The sequence below is a fragment of the Mastigoproctus giganteus genome, chromosome 13 (genome assembly GCF_048544385.1).
Source record: "Mastigoproctus giganteus isolate SK-2022 chromosome 13, ASM4854438v1, whole genome shotgun sequence".
Classification (NCBI taxonomy): Eukaryota; Metazoa; Arthropoda; class Arachnida; order Uropygi; family Thelyphonidae; genus Mastigoproctus; species Mastigoproctus giganteus.
In genome coordinates this window covers 54846205-54864510 of record NC_143587.1, presented here as the reverse complement: position 1 = coordinate 54864510, position 18306 = coordinate 54846205, and the positions used below count along the sequence as shown (strand labels likewise).

Here is an 18306-nt window from a genome sequence, read left to right as displayed (position 1 = left end):
GCTTATCCTTCTTCCTGGCGCCATTCTTTTATTATTGCCATACCAAAACCAGGAAAAGATCCTACCCTGGTTCAAAATTATAGGCCCATATCTCTCATGAGCTGCTTGGGTAAAATTTTCAAAAGGATGGTTCATAGTAGGCTCACTTACATCTTGGAGTCACAGAATCTCCTGCCAGATCATTAGTATGGCTTTCGAAAAAATAGATCAACCGTAGATGTGCTCATCAAAGCCGAATCTCATATCCGCAATGCCTTTGTCAGGAAGCAACATCTAATTATGGTCAACTTAGATCTTGGAAAGGCATTTGACACTACCTGGCATCATGGTATTCTTATGGATCTTTACCATCTGGGATTTAGGGGTCATTTGCCTGAAATAATAAAAAATTTCCTGCAATTGTGCACTTTTCAGGTCTGGTATAAAAGCATTCTCTCTGCTTTTCACATTCAGGAAGGAGGAGTCCCACAGGGATACCTAATTCAACACTTTTTGCAGTTAGAGTTAGCAGCATGACACACGATATTCCAAAAACTGTTGAAACTTATATGTATGCAGACGATCTTACCATCTCCTGTCATGCTCAAAGTATCAATACCATTGAACACCAACTCCAACTTGCCATAACCAAAATAGAATCCTGGACTTTAAGGAATGGTTATCGACTATCAGAAAAGAAATGCACTGCCACCCACTTTTGCAAGCGTCGGGCTCTCCATCCTGATCCTGAATTACAAATCAACAATACTCTTAATCCCACTTGCTACTAACGTCAGATTTCTTGGTCTTATATTAGACAGCAAGCTTAATTTCCAAGCTCACATCAGTCAATTAAGAATGTTTATCTAAAGCATATGACCATACTTCGATCAGTCTTGTCCATGTCTTTGGGAGCGGATCGATATACTTTACCTCACCTTTGCAGAACTTTAATCTGTTCACGCTTAGATTATGGTTGTCTAGTATATGACTCTGCCAGAAGCACTACTTTACAATGTCTTAAATATCATCCAGCACAGTGCTCTGAGGACTCCTTTGGGTGCTTTCAGGACTTCTCCAATCCAAAGTCTTATATCGAAGTGCATGATCCTCCATTACATCTTCGTAGGAAAACATTACTGCTCCAATAAGCTGCTAAAATCCAGAGTCTTCCATCGCACCCCAGTTGGGAGTATCTTTATAATACTCAGTGGGATTTTTTCTATGAGAGCAAACCAAATGAAAATAGACCTGCTTCACTCAGGATTAAAGAGCTTGTTCAGAATTGGAATATTGATTTAAGTGATATTTTTCAGGACACAACTGCTCCTGTTCCACCTTGGACATACATTTCTGCCTCTTATGGCGCACGATAGCCTTAGATGCTGATGCGCCATTAAACTTCCAATAACCAACCAGTCATCTGCCTCTTATGATGTACATTTTCTTCAGTGGGAGAAAAACGTCATACCTCCTTGCAATATCAGGCAGTTTCATTCAGCTCGTGCTACTCTGAACTCCTGTGCCTGTAAAATCTATACTGATGGATCAAAAACTGCCAGTACAGTAGGTGCTGTTGCAGTTTTTCATTCATTTACTACTACAGCCTCACTACCATTAGCCTACAGCATTTTCGCTGTTGAATTATATGCTATCAAGTTAGCACTTAGTAAAATTATTGAGCTATCCATCTCACCTGCCATAATTTACACAGACTCCCTCAGTGCTGTGTCTGCCATAAGGAAGAATTTCTCATCTCCCCATCCCATCCTATCTTGAAATGCATTCATTCCCAGTTAATCTCCTGCAGTGTGTCCAATCAGTCAATCAGTTTTTGCTGGATCCCTGGTCATTCTGGCATTCCAGGAAATGAAAGTGCTGACATTGCTGCTAAACATCCTCAACCCGCTCTCTCACAACATCCTCAGGGTCCTTACAGTGACTATAAACCTATCATTCACAAAGCATGCTACGACAACTGGTCGCAGATCTGGAAAAGTAACATAAACAATAAACTTTACCAGATAAAGCAAGAACCAAAGCTGTGGTTCTCTGACTTCCGACGAAACAGACAAGAGGAAGTAGTATTGGCAAGATTTAGAATTGGACACACTCATCATACACATCTCTTCTTACTATTGGGAGAAACCCCACCTCAGTGTTCATCCTGTCTGACACAACTTACGGTCCGTCATTTTCTGGTCGATTGTCCCTTACATTCAACCATCCACTCTAACACTTTTCAATCTCTCTCCACATTGAACATCTCTCATGATTTATCTCACTTCATAGGAAATGAAGCAAACATAGAAGAACTTTTGATATACCTAAAACCTATTGACCTGTACAGGAGCATATAATTTAACATATATAATTATATGTTGCATGTAAATAAACAATGAACAGACACAATTTTGCCTCAGTAGCCCTTGTGTCGTTAAGCTCAATACCAACAACAACCAAGAACCAAAAAAATGTTTGGCAACCTCGTTCTGATGGTGCCTCCATAGCCAGGTGGGCAGGAGCAGCAGTGCGTAGCACACGCTTCTTGATTAGATCGGGGTTCGAGCCCGTGACCACCAAATACGGAGGATGCGGAAAGGTCAGGAAATGACCACCGCATATCTCCGGAGCAATATGTCCTTAGTTGCTAATGCTCCTAAAAACCAAATAACAACAACAACCTCGTTCTGACATTGTCTAATCCTTGGAACTGACGAAAGTCAGTGAAAAATATACAAGGAAATATTATTATGCAATGAATAATTAAAACTGGCTCATCATGCTAATCAGATGTGAATATACAAATTAAAAATATGTAATCCAAATGAATAAAGGAAGCCAAAAAAAGGGGCTACAAGCTAAAATAACCTCATAAATCACTGGAAAACTTTGAAGGATCAGACCTAGTGTGATGATGATTATAGTGATTAGTCATGTTGAGCTCCAAATTTTGAATATAAAAAAAAATTATCCTTAAATTTAAAATAGGATTATGGAGAAGTCATTTAGATCCATGGTTTGAATGAAAATGAATCTGATGTATCCTGTGTGTAGTGGAGGGTCCAACATTTTTTTCCAGCTATTTTTGGCTGGAAAGAAATGTTGGACTAGAGGGATTGCAGCATACTTTGAATCAATAATAAGAGAGATAAGGATGTCTTCTACTTGTATATTGATGGTTTTACCATGTAAATGGAATCATGTGAATTCTCAATAGTGAGTGGATTTAGAGGAATTAATGAAGACAGAGTTTTAACCTGCCCTTAGGAACTTTCTGGTCTGGATGGTGCCTTGCTATAACCAGCTATAACTAGTACCTTGTGTTTGTTTCTACCCTCGTGCAGCTGGGTGCATGAGGGTAGAATTAGGTTGGGTAGCTGAGTGGTGAATGTGAGGGTACATAAGTACACATGCTTTGAATGACTATGATTCATGCTTGTGTGACTGCTAAATTCAGTACTGTTTTCTTATATTATGTCTTGTGAACACTTCTGATTGCATGATTTTCCTATAATATAAAGAGAAAAGTTATTTATTTTCTTCAAGCAAACTTCATTCATAAAACATAAAATAAACACTAAGGATTTGCTTACTAAATAAATAAGCAAACCCTTAGCCATAATTATGAAAGCATCCTTGGACTTAGGAGAAGTCTCCATGGACTGGAGATGTGCAAATGCATCCCAATTCATAGAAAAGTTTTTGCAGCTCACTGTGCTTGTCAGAAAAGGCAAAGTAATTACAATTAATGGTGCAAAATTTTTGCTAACCACATAAAAGGAAACCTAATTTTTAACTTTTTTCCTCTATGCAGAATTGTGCTGTTGGAAAAAAATTTAAGTGGTACATGAGCCTGACATTCCAGTTAAAAGTGTTTTTAACTTAGAGGGGGAATCTAAGGGTGACACCAGTAATTATAGACCAGTTAGTTTAACTTGTGTTCCGGGAAAAATAATGGAGTCACTGGTTAAAGATGCATTGCAGGATCATCTAGACAAGACTGCAGTAATAATTCAGACACAGCATGTGGGTTTGTTAAGGGAAAGTCTTGTCTGACAAATTTGATTGGGCGCCTCCGTAGCCAGGTGGGCAGGAGCAGCAGTGCGTAGCACACGCTTCTTGATTAGACCGGGGTTCGAGCCCGTGAGCCACCAAATATGGAGGATGTGGAAAGGAATGACCACTGCATACCCAGAGCAATATGGCCTTAGTTGCTAATGCTCCTAAAAAAAAAAAAAACCAAACAACCAAAACAAACTAACTGCTCTAGCATATATGCTTTGCTGTTCTTGCTCTAGTCTGAGGCATAATTTAAATTAAAAAATTAAATTAAACCTACAGCATTATACCTCAATATAGTGCTGCTTCCACAGTAGCACTATTGCTGTGTTTCCCTCACTGTCTCCTGATGGCATATTGCTGGGACTTATTGCACAAATTCCTGCTGTCACAAACACAATAATAACACTATACTCTCCCAGCTACTTTAGTGTATTATTTAAAATTTATGGAACAATTAATTATAGCCACAGAACCTAACAAAAAAATAATATTCAAGAATTATACTTAACTATAGTCCTGTTTATAAGCTTTCCAGCTTCTAACGGCTAACAAATTCAAACTGTTATACAGTTTATCCTCATTACTTCAGTATCAGATTATTCTAAATGCAGTGTATTTTGAAGTTGCTATTATTCCTCGACCAATGACATAGAATTTTATGTGTATTTTCCTACAGATTATTCAAGATATGTTTTCAGTTTAATTCAAAATCTGAATTGGATTCCACAACTTGTAAATGGCTTGTCTAATTCTAAAGACTGCTGAAATCAACTACAGGCAAACATTTTTACAACAAAATTGAACGGAGCTATAATGAAACTTGCTATTTTTTTGTGTAAATTTTTCGTATGCTGATATATTTATTCAATAAATAACACTTCTTTTTATTTACCAAAGGCATTCCTATAAATATGTAAATATGTGAATTAGTGAAAAGAACCAAATTTTATTTACTATCAGAACCCATTCTTCTGCCTCATCTACTATGGCCATACTTTTTTCACTGTCCCCACTGAGACTTAGTGCACAAATTCCTGCTGTCTGTGCTGATTCTTCTTCCACATATGTTACAGCCATGTGTAACAGCATTTTTTTGCAGCCCGCCTTGGCAACAGTAAAGTAATTTATCAAAACATTTTGCCAACACCATAAGATACCTAGTCCTTAATATTTGTTTCTCTATGAAGGGTCATTATTAAAAAAATTTCAAGCAGTATTTGACATTTTATTTTTAATCAGAGCTGTTTTATGTCTGAAAGTCATGCATGTTTCATTCTTGCTGTCCACATTGCTACGGTCGTGTTTAATGTCAAAATTTTGCAGCCAGTGGGCTGCAAAATACTTGTCAGTAATGGAAAACTGATGTTTTAAATTTTTATCAATGTAAGATGATACTTGGCATTTAGCTGTTGTTTCTCTATGTGGGAAATCTTGAGTCATTGTTAAAAATTTCCCAGCAGTACATAACTTTTGAATTTTGATTAGAGATGATTTACACAAGAAAATCGGACATCTTGCATTCCTCTGATTGGAGCTGATTTTCTTTCCACATGTATTGCAACAGCATCTTTCACAGCAAAGTTTTTGCAGCTCACTGTGCTTGTCAGAAAAGGCAAAGTAATTACAGTTAATGGTGCAAAATTTTTGCCAACCACATAAGAGGAAACCTAATTTTTAACTTTTTTCCTCTATACAGAGGAAAAAAGTTTCCTCTATTTCAGTGGTATATGAGCCTGACATTCCAGTTAAAAGTGTTTTTCATCCAAAAAAAAGTCAGTTGCATTTTTCTGTCACTGATATGACTGAATCATCATAATGACAAATTTTGTGACTGGTCGAAGAGAATACCCAACATTTTTTTTTTTTTTTTTTTTAAATGGAAAGTAAAAGTAAACCAACAAACAAAAATAACGCAATTTATTTGGTAATCATGTTTTTCAATCTTGTTAAACATCATTTTGCAAAAATAAGTGATTTTGGTCAATTATTTTTCAGAATAATATTTTTTTAAAGCATCACTGAAAAGCAAACAAAAAACAGATTTGTATAAGGCGCCTCCGTAGCCAGGTGGGAAAGAGCAGCAGTGCATAGCACACGCTTCTTGATTAGACCGGGGTTCGAGCCCGTCACCACCAAATACGGAGGATGCGGAAAGGTCAGGGAATGACCACCGCATATTCCCGGAGCAATATGGCCTTAGTTGCTAATGCTCCTAAAAACCAAACAACAAACAAACAAACAGATTTGTATAATCACATTTCTTTTTTTTTTCCATTTCCTTTGAACACACTCATAGCATTTTAAATAAATTTTTATTCCTTTTAACTGAAAATTATTCAACTCATTCAATTCGCTGAAAACAAAACTTTCTTTGACACTAAAATGTAGGAAAGAGCAAAAACATAACTTACCTAAAAACTTGGACAGGTGGCTGTAACAGTGAAAGTCCCTGGGTCTCCCAAGTGCTTAGCAGGAATGGAATTTACTGTAGCACTTAGCAGTATCTCATATTTGGATTTGGCCAAAAGTTTCATCACATACCGCCACATTCAAGTTGAACACATTCAGAACAGATCATCCTGAAAATTCAGTTTTTTTTTTTATGTATTATTCATTGTAGTATATAGTGCATGTAATATTTTTCTTTTAAGCTGTTATCATGGTTAATCCTTTCCATAAATAGCAACTTATTTACACACACACACACACACACACCACCACCACCACCAGATTGCATAGTGTAATTAGCAAGAGCAGTTTACACTTAGTTACGAAGTTTACTGAAAGCATTACAAGAATTATGACCATTCAACAGTAAATAACATCCCAAAACATGGAGTATTTCTCTCCTCCTTTATCAGATATGTGTAATTATACATAATAACCAGTATAACACCTATTGTAATATATTAATGTACATCTTGTATATATTGAACTGTATGACTAGTAATGGTGGTAAATATGAACCTTAGCAATCTTGTTATCACTTGCAAGGAATTTATAGAATTTCTCCACAGCATGATTGTTATTTCTCTCATATTGACTTAAATTAAATGTGTGTTAAGTGAAAAACCTTAAAATTATCACAAAAAAAAAACTTTTTTCCAAAAATTGTTATTATATTAAAATGGTAAGATGATGCAAGGAAAAGCAAGGCATACAGATGCTACATAAGCTTTGCTTATATAGATTTTGAAGCAAATTTCTATCTACACATCTGCTGTCAAAAATTATAAATAAATAAATAAATATAAAAGAGACAAGTAAATAAAAATGAATAAATTAAAATAAATTATACCTCCCTAGTTTTATATTTTATCTACTTACAACTATTTATGAATCCTTCTTTAAATCTACTTATGCTCTGTACTTATGCTCTGCATAAGTTATCACTTAAAGTTAAGTGATAACTTATGCCTGTAGGTGATTACTCTTTGGCTAAAGACAGATGCTCTTATGTGGATATCTAATACCTCCTTAGCATATTGCAGGTTCTCTTGATGATGAAACTGAAATGGTATAATTGCTTTAAAAATGAAAATAACAAGTGGTTCAAAAGTTTCTAGCTTGTTTATAAGCAAGCCCTCTATGCAATCCACTAACAAACATGAAAGATGGTAGTAATCTGTCATTTTTTTAAGTAATATTAGTATTAAATATTATTAGGAACTAGATGCAAAGCCATCTTCACATCTAGTTTCAGAGAAACATACATCTAATAGCAGCAATCTGGTTTTTTTTTTTTTTTTTTATTTGCTGTTCTAAAGATAAATGGGAAGAATTATTTGATATTGCATTGAGATTTTTTTTTTTACTAGTATGATTATATAATCTTATACAACCATTTTAATTTTTCTTGGTTTATTCACTCTAATTTATTTTAAATTCTTAGTTGTGTTATATGATGTAATTTATATTTGTAAACCCTCCAGTGTAAAGCTGTTTTCTGGAGATTGGTACATTATTTAATGTTATTATAATAGGTTGAAAGAATTATTTATTGAAACGATTTTGTATTAGAATTCTTTAGTTCTTCAAATGAATATTTAATATAATAACTGGTGAAAATTAGATGTCCTATATTTATTTATTAAATTGCTTTGTTTTGATTAGGTACCTGGTAGTCAACATAAGAAAGATCTTCTAGAATACCTTGATAAGGTACCCACATTTGTTCAACAGTTACAGTTCACAGTCAAAAACCCTACTGTAGGAAAAGCAGCTACATTTACAAAGGTATTTTGATTTTTTTTTTTTTTTTTTCTCTAAACTATAAAAAGAGTCAAATTTGCATGTACATCTGCCTTGATATATGGATATGGAAATAGCCAAATTGCTTTTCAGCATTGTTTTCAACTTTTTTGTTAATTTCATAATTTTTATATTTTTCATATAGATCACATTGAAAAGGAATTACCTACAAATATTAAAAAAATATTTGTTCTTGCCAGTCATAAATGTTTTATATACAGGGTAATTCAAAAGTAGCTTCACAATTCTGGAAGCCTATACCTTTGTATTTTGAAAGCTGTATTCATTGTGAATAATAGTTGAGTGTTTTGCTGGTAGTTGGTGTGCAGGTAATTTGAACAGTAAATTGCCAGCTTTAAATAGAGAAAGAATGAGCAGTGCATTTTTCTCTTAAAAAAAACTGCATCACAACTTTATCAGTGAAGTTTTTACACAAAATTTGAAAAATAGTTTCCCAATAGATTGCTACATACCAGACAAATTGGAAGCCCACATATAAGTGATGAAACTAGAAAATATGAGGACAGCTTTTGTCTGAAATTCTAGAAATTAAGGTATCTAGCTGGATTGTGGAAGGAGGGAAAGTTTTATTTTTGATTGGTGCAGAAAAAGCCTAGCTTCATTTCTCTGTATAACCAATATTAATTAGATTCTTATAGGAGAGTTTATCTGAACAGTTGTAAGTCACTTAAACACTGTCACATATATTATACCATTTCATTTTTGAGAAGTGTTTGAACCTTGAAAAAAAATAACTAAATATATTTTTCATTTATTTATTTTCAGGTAGATAATGTCATTCAGGAGACCAAAAATCTGATGAATATTATTTCCAAAGTAGTCACAACTTGTTTGGTCTGTGCAACAAAGGTTGGTTTTTTTAATATAAAACCCTTCCAGTGGCTAAATTGTATTTATTTCTTTTGATTGTACTGTTGTAATCATCAGTATTCTCATTTTAATCTTTTATGAACAATGCATACTGTAATACCATATTGGTACATTCATTATTTTTTGTCCTTTGTTTTTATAGTATTTATACATTTACTGTTACTTTATTACACTGTCCACAAAATCCAGGTTTTAAATATTCAGTGATTTCTTAAACAATTATCTCAAAAAATTAACAGCCATCACAAGACATGAGCTTTTTGAAACTTTTAGTAAAATTCTCTATATACTTTTCTCATTGTATTACTCCCTATATAGAGGATAAAGAAAGGAGTGGACACTGGATCTGTTTAGCTTATTATGCTCTGATAAAATTTTATGTCCTTGTCTAAAACATTACTTAAATCTAATTGAAAAATTATGAAAAATTATCTGATATTACCATTTAAAAAGTTTAGGGCTATTAAAAGCAATAATACATTAATATTAAGATTGGCCAAATTCCTTTTTTTTTTTTTTTTTTTTTTTTTCCCCCCAAATTAGTAAAAAAGCTTCAAAATGTTTTGCTGAATTGAGCATTATTAGACCACAGGGTTCAATTTCAGACTGCTTATTTCTCCAGAAAAGAGAAATTTTAACCAAAACTGGATTATTCTATTCACCCAATATGTTTTTTAAGTCTGTTTGAAATGCCTTCATGGGTAGCCCAGTTGGTATAATCACTGTCCTCCCCACACTGGGTGGAAAAGACCTGAGTTCTAGTCCTGTCAATGACATGAGAAATTTTTATGGGTATTTTGGACAACATGGCTGAGTTAGTTGGTTGCAGTTGAGGGTAGCATGGTTTTTTCATCCAGCAAACAGCAAATTGGCCACAGAACACATGCAATTTACAAACATAATGTAATGCACAATATGGTGTAAGTTGCCGATGTGCCTAAAATCCTACAACAGCTGGTTTGAACCCCATCTGAGTGTGGATAGACAGGATACCCATCTCCTATTCCCGAAACATTTTAATATGCCACAGGTCTTAACCTGTAAACATAAGCACTTGCATCATTCAGATCTGAAGCTGTATTTCAGGGCAACTCAAAAATTGTTGTTTGTTTGTTTGTTATTTGGTTTTTAGGAACATTAACAACTAAGGCCATATTGCTCCGGGATATGCGGTGGTCATTCCCTGACCTTTCCGCATCTTCCGTATTTGGTGGTGATGGGCTCGAACCCCGGTCTAATCAAGAAGCGTGTGCTACGCACTGCTGCTCCTTCCCACCTGGCTATGGAGGCGCCTCAAAAATTGTAATGATAACACTAATAATGGGCAGTGTTATTTGATTACTTTTTTTTATTACAGGATGCCCCCTTGTAATATTTATTATGAGGGGGAGGGATCAGGTGTTCATTTCCTTGATCTAGTTCTCACTGTGGATTGATGCCAGAAGTCATCAATTAATTTTTTTCACAGTCTGTATTAGAAAATATGAAACTCATCACGGTCCATTATTAGAAAATGCAAAACTCATCAGGGTGCATTATTAGAAAAACATAACTCATTGTGGTCTGGATCCTTTTTGTTATTTTGGCCTAAAATTAATAAAATGCCAAGTGAATATTATAACACCATATTTTTGTTTCCTTTTATTGCAAAGCATGAAGGAAAGTGTGTGATTGATTTTTTAAATATTGCATGCCAAACTAAGGGAACTTAGCGTTTGCAACACTAAAATAATTATGTTATGTACAAATTACTAATGTAGGTTCAGATCACTTGTGGTATGTGAAAAATTATTGCCAGCTCAGTTGCAGACTCAGTTTGTCTGCCTCTGATCTAGGCAGTATCAAAGATATCTAATACAGTCGAAATTGGTTATAACGAGCACGGAAATAATGAGATCACGGCTGTAACAAGCAAAATGCCATAATGATTTTAATTTATGTGTATTCCCGTACAATTGCTCACTGTTATAATGAGCGCACTACACGGATATACAGAACAAATTTTGGTAACTATGCAAACATTCTTAATTGCTCAGGGTCGAGAAAACCCAATTCTTGGAATAGACAAAAATGAAACGGGTGACTTAGCTTTTATGACCACATGCATTGCATCAGATTAGCAGCCGGTTTATGATCTTGTCCTTTCAGGGATGGGAGCTGTACAATAGTGCATTGCTGTTCTGCTTATCACCTTACCCTATTTACAGATTTTCTTGTATTCACTGAACCATAAATTTATTTCGGGACTTCTAAGAATTTTGTCAACCGGACATCTAAGAACTTTCTATGCATTTCGGGACTTCTAAGAACTTTGTATGCAGATCACTTTACTGTCATTTTAAATAAAATCAGTTAGAAATGAACCCTTCCTTCGGAAACATGCCTACTAACAAAGAAAGTCTCTCTTGATTTGCGAAAAAGTCAAAATTATTTGTGAGTTAAGATTGTGGTGCAAAAAATGCTGAAGTGTGTAAAACGTTTTTGTCCTCTTCAACAGTAATGGCATTGTGGAAGAATAAACATGTTTACATATTGGCACTGGTAGAGAACATAACTTATAAAAAAATTAGAAATTGCGAGGTTACAAACGATGATGAAGCATTGCTTCAATGGTTCACTACACAAAAAAAGTGTTGGATTTTCAATAGACGATCAGATCTTGGAGGCCCAAGCAGAAAAATTTTCTAAACAATTTGGACCCAATGATTTTGTATGTAACGACAGTTGGCTGGATCAATTTAAAATCTGAATACAAGAATATTAATACAAATAATATGTAGGTATATACTACATATTATTTGTAGTATATAATAAACAAAAGAAACAATATTTCTTTTGTTTCTTGAATCTATCTTTTTATCAAGTTTTTGAGAATTAAAAAAAAAATAGGAGGCACATTTAACTCATCACTGATATAGTGAGTAATGGTTATAATGAGAACATCTTGTTGGTCCCTTGATGCTCGTTATAACCAAGTTCGACTGTATTAATATTATATGATCTCAACAGTGCATGCATATGGGCACACAACACGAACAAAAAACAGGATATGCTTTTCTTTCTATACCAGCTGAGGAGGAAAGCTATTTGTCTGACTGGTCACAGTTTTTTTCTTTACTTTCCAGCCAGCTTCTATGGTATTTTAAATCAATTTGCATATCATTTTCTCATTCATGACTCTATATTTTATAGTTCTCTTTTATGCAGCCCCTAGGGTCACCATTACAAACCAAAATAGGATAATCCATGAAGCAACTATTTGCTGTTTCAGAGAGCACTGCTAGTTTTTATGTATAAGTGTCAATCAAAAAATGTCTGTTTACTTCTTACTTCATAAAAAATTGTGTTCAGTAGTTTAATTCAATTTTGTGTTCAAACACAAAACTCTAGGGTATTTTGAACCCAGTTGTGTACTGCACATTTAACCTCCTCATCAGGTTTACACTGTACTGTGAGAAGGTTGAAGCATAATTGCTAAGTCTTTGTTATAAATGTTATAAAGTCACTGTTATAAATGATTACAGAACAAGTGACCATAAATTCAAATTTGGGGAAGAGGTTTAGACTAGATTTCAGGAAGTTTTCTCTTAGCTAGCAAGTTGTTAATTACTGGATAGGTAACTGTGAGGAGGGAGTATTTTATTTCATATTTATAAATAAATAAATAATAATAATTAATTTTTTTTTTTGGTTCCCTTGCACCATAAACAGAAAATTTTCTCACTGTATGATGTGCAGTTTTGCATTATCACAATGCAGTGTCATTGGGTTTCTTTCTAACATTGTGTCTTTTATGTTAATCTTAGACAGTACAGTTCTTTAATACTGTGACCTCTCTAAGAAATCCATAAAACTTAAAACTTCACCATGTCAGAAAACATGGAGGTCTGTTTCTTCTCATTTCTCCAAACATGCACACATACACAAATGCGTGTACACAGAGGAAAGATAATGATTTTCCTGTCTATGGACTTTTGTTTAGAATGAGATTCTAAATGAAATATCTATGTCTTAATACCTCATTATTATTCCTTTAAAAAAGACTCCTAAGTAGTATTTAAAATCATAAAGAAGTCTCTTTTTGGTGATTCTCCTTTTTCTCTTATCAGTAGCTTTGGTATCCATTTATTGCATATTTTTCTGCAATCACATACTCCTAATCAGTTCATTGCACTTTTTTTTTTTTGAATAATCGAATTGATTCATTAGGTGATAAGTTGTTATATGCCTTGAGTTTTGGTTGACTTCATCCAGAGCTGTGAATTTCTGTCAGTTGCTTCTAGGCCTATCACAATTATCAGTTATACTGTCTTTGATCTTTGAAACATTTGAATCATCTTCTGATATCACTGATGTTAATGGTTTATTTTTTAAGAACCTTATTTGGGTGTTCATGAATGTTCATAGTGCAAATTACATGATCTAGAAGGAAAATGAATCATTGACCATTGTTGGAAAGCGAGATCACATTACATTGACCACAGCTGAAGACTTAGAGAAGACAGTTTTGTTAGGTGTTATTAACGAGTTAACCTTATACTTAAATTGTGTATAAACAATATTTTAGTTTTTACCCGACAAACTGCTTTTTAATGAAATTTTTATTATTACAATTTATTCTCTCCTTTTAAATTTTAAATTTTGTGGTTTTATCCAAATGAAGTAGGTATATTTTTCCTTGTTTCACTAGTTAATAAATATATAAACCAAATATGAAAAAGTAAAAATCATTTGAGATAAGGCAGTGGTCAGTCCATACCTTGAGTACTGTGTACAGGCCTGGAGGCCTCATTTTAGGAAGGATGTAGAGTTGCTAGAACAAGTACAGAGAAGGGCAACAAGATTGGTGAGAAGAATAAAGGGCTGCGCTTACGAAGAAAGGCTTAAGTTCTGCAAGTTGCAGCATCTGGAGACTAGGCACCTGCGAGGTGACCTGATTGAGGTGTATAAGGCCTTGAATGGTTTGAGCAGGCTCAATGCTGACAGGATACTTCCACATGCTCAGATTAAGAACCTGAGGGGGCATAGATTCAAATTGAGGAAAGACAGTTGCAGAATAGATGTGCGGAAGTTTGCCTTTAGTCAGAAGGTAGTTGATTGCTGGAATAGACTTACATCTGTTGTTGTGGAAGTTGTTAACTTAATTAAAATTTAAGGCTGAACTAGATAAACATTTGGAGTGACCATATGGGTGAAATGGGAAGGAGTTTTTTGTTTTTTTGCCTACTGCTGTATAACCTTGTTTTCTTGCATCATATGCCTCAGCTAATGCCAATTCTATAAGATTTGTTTGTTTAAAATTTTTTAAAAATTTTTTTCATTTTACAGTTATATTAGTATTCATAACAGCTTAGGATGATCAGGCTATATATCCTATTATTAAAATAGGAAATTTTTATGCTAGTTTTGTGTATATACACAATTCTACCAAAAGTTTTGGGACACCCCTCTTATTGCAGGAAATTGTGTGCCTATGAAATATGCAAATATTTTGGTCTGTAAAGGATCAGTAAAAAGCTTGGAATTCACTTCAAATGTATAGCAATGAATGCAAGGAAAGAACCACTTTTTCCACAGGGGAATAATAGTTGAATGTCATGTGAAGAAAATGTCTATGCATGATGGTGTTGTTCAGGAATTAAATATTCTCAAGCTGACAGTTGGCACTGTTTTGAAGAAATGGAAATCCAGCAGTGATACTGAGCCAAGAAATGACCAGACAGACATAAAATACTGACTGACAGCAGTTGAAATACTGACTGACAGCAGTTGACATGATGCCTTGAGATGGATGGTTACCTCACCTCACCATCAACTGTAGATCAGAATTTGTAGCTTCAAGTGGCTACAGACAAAACTGTAGGTGTTTCCAAAAGTAAAAAGCGGTATGCCTTGAATTTTCATTGAAGGGCTGTAGCCCACAAACCTTTGATGACAAAAACAAATGTACATTGTTGATTGACACAGCGCAAAGCTCACGGGACGTGGACTGTATAAATGGAAATCGGCCCTGTGTAGCAGCAAGTCACAGTACACACTATTCCATTCTTATAGACAGGTTTGGATTATGCTTGCATAATCCTTACCATCTGATTGTGTTGTCCCATCTGTAAAGTTGGGATGAGGAGGAGGAGGAGGTATTGTGGTCTGGGGTGTTTATTATGGTATAGGCTAGATCTTCTGGTTTCACCGCATTCATGATCATCACCCTTGCCTTCTACACTGATGTTGTGGGCAATTCTTTATGTATCAGTTTTATGGAAGCAACCCTTCACCGTGAAAATGCTTCATGTCACAAAGCAAGGATTTTCAGTTTGAAGAGAATAACATCAGTCTTCTACCAGAAATTAGTAGGAAGTTTCCACAACCCATTGAAGCAATCACTGTAGCCAAAGGTGAGACAACACAGTATTAATTTTTTGAATAAATACATGTTTTATTCATAACTACAAGTGCCCCATGACTTTAGGTAAAATTGTGTGTGTGTGTTTTAAAATTAAATTATATACATTTATATTGAATTAAATTTTAATTCTTTCAGTTTAATCTTGATTTCCGAGGAATTACTAGCAGGTCTCGTGCTCTTTCATTATATCGTAATGATGCAGAAGATTATATTTATCTCGATGGACCTACAGCTTCTACGGGATTACCTCTTAAAGATGGCGGACAGAGCGCTTCTGATCCCAACATTTGACAGTATGGGCTGGGCCCTAGAAGGGCCAGAGGTGAACCTCGACGTACCCGAGTGTCATTTCTTTTCTAAAAAAATGAACCTTCAGCACAAGACTGAGCAGAGAAGGTAGCTTGTTTTTGGACTTCACAAGGGCTACATATTGTGTTTATGTGTGTGTATGCGTGTGTTTGCATATGTATGTAATAGGGATGGTGATTTTAAAGATGAAAAGCAGTTGTTCTGCTTTTTTAATAGGTGTAAACATGTCAGATATTTGCCAGTGAAGCATTCTTTCCTTCCAAGCTGTGCTTTGAGGGTGAAATTCACTGTACATATTGCTCTTTCGCTCTACAACAAATATTGAATCTGTCTTAGTTTATTCTAAAGAATATTTTTGAGTAAACTCAGAATATTTCTTTCATAAATACACATGAAAAGCCAAAAAAAAAAAAAAAAAAAAAAAAGAAAAGAAGACAGCCAGTAAAGGCCTTTTAAAAAAAAAAAAAAAGCTAAGTAGTTTTTGTTTTTATGTGTAGCAGAATGAACAGTCTGTCTAGCATTATAATAAAGAACATTAGTTAATTATTTTTTGCATCCACATGGAAGCAAAATATGGTAACAGGTTCTTTATGATCATCAATTTTTTTGCTATTTTAATATGGGAAAAAAAAAGTTAAATTATTAAATAAATTATCTTGGCCTTCAGTATTGTAGCATCTTAAGCAAAGTTATGATAAAATGGTGTTCTCATTGCAGTGTGCCTCATATCAATGTACTTTGTGGATAAAACTGGTCTTGTAAGAAATAATAGATGTGAGCAAATTTGTATAAGTGGAAGAGTTGAAAAATGTAATTCATGCATATTAATCTTAAAGTTTCATATTGTGGCTCAAAACTGTGTGTGAAAAATGATAAAATGATGGTTATATAAATTTTTCAACGTATTTTAAAAGTTCATTCACAGTATTTTAAAAAGTAAAATTCCTTTTTTATGTACTTTAATAATATTATCTGACAGCATCATGCAGTAATTATAAGATATGTGTGAGATGAATGGTACAAGTTTGTGTATACTATACAAGAAATTCAAAAACCATGCTGCAAATGAATGACAAAAATTAATTTGCTGTAAAGAAAACAGTACAGGTATACCAATAGTATTTAATACATTATACCAGTGCTTTTGAACCTTTATTTGGCCACAGAACTCTTTTGCAAACTCAAGTTTTCTGTGGAAACCCAGTATCTTTATACATGTGTACAAATTAAATAAATCAGTAATAAAAAAAAAGTATAGAACATTTATGGAACCCTTCAGACCCCTTTGCTGAACTTTAGGGTTTTATGGAATACAGGTTGAAAACCACTGAACTATACTAATATAGTATTAAGTGTATTCTTTGTTAATCAGTTTTAAATATATATATGCACATCATACAAGACCAACAAAAAAAGAAAAAAAAAAATTGTGTGTGTGCAGAAAAGACAGCTGGCTCTCTTAAACAAAAAATTGAATACATATTATTATGCACTACTTAAATTATAACAGTATACTTGAGATACCATATGCTAATTATCAAAATGATGAATAGCATATTACGCTGATAAATTCAGGTAATAAAGTGTAAATGGTAAATTGAATAATAGGAACATAGGAGTATAAGGAATATACAAGAATATGCTTAAGTGATTTGGAAAATCATATAGTCTAGCAAATCTGTTAATATGTTCCTGATTAGCCAGCATTCCTGGCTGTCATATTGATTTTCCATGGGCTTAAGCTGGAGATGAACCTGGTGTCTGGCTATAGATTTTACTTTTGAATAATTTTATAAATTTTTCCATCTTTTAAGTTGATTTTTGATACATTTTAGGCAGATGTGCTAAGCTAAATTGTCTTTTATGATTATTTTAATGTTTTGTAAATTTGCTGGATTAAAGCTAGGTAATTTATTTTTGACTGAGGAAGTTTGTCTCCTATTAGGGTGCTATGCAAAAAGTAGATATTATTTAGATGCAAATTTGTTAAAAGTATTGGCTCCTATTTTCTTATGGAATCTTTTGATGAACTTGGTTCTGTGCATTATAGGTCAGTTCTGTTGTTATTTCAAGTTAATACAATATGTTGAAATTACCTTTTAGACCATTGCATGCTGCAATTTCTTTTTGTGCTAGAATATTTATGAGTTCTAATACTATTTTATTCCCCATTTAAATTTATCCAATTTTGTATTCCTCTTTAAATTCCTCCATGTTTAACTAAAAGCAATCTCTAATCTTGCCCTGCTTCTTCAAAGTTAATTTTTAATTTTTCTTATGTCAACATTACAGCATGCTGTAGTAATTAGTGTACATATTTATATAGTAAGTGAATTGATCACTTATAGATCCTAGAATAATGAAATATTTAAAACCAATTTTGGGTACTTTCTGATGGAAGTTCA

The 18306-nt window shown here is 33.9% G+C and overlaps 1 protein-coding gene across 1 annotated transcript in view; it reads left to right on the top strand.

The window, feature by feature from the left end:
* LOC150076069 (alpha-catulin-like) overlaps nt 1–16046 on the top strand; it is a 330340-nt gene extending 314294 nt beyond the window's left edge. The window contains exons 15-18 of the mRNA XM_090387250.1: nt 8158–8280; nt 9082–9165; nt 15728–15790; nt 15887–16046. Coding sequence (XP_090243376.1) covers nt 8158–8280; nt 9082–9165; nt 15728–15790; nt 15887–15952 — 336 coding nt within the window. The 3' untranslated portion in view covers nt 15953–16046. The remainder of the gene's footprint in view (nt 1–8157; nt 8281–9081; nt 9166–15727; nt 15791–15886) is intronic.
* The last annotated feature ends 2260 nt before the right edge of the window (nt 16047–18306 follow it).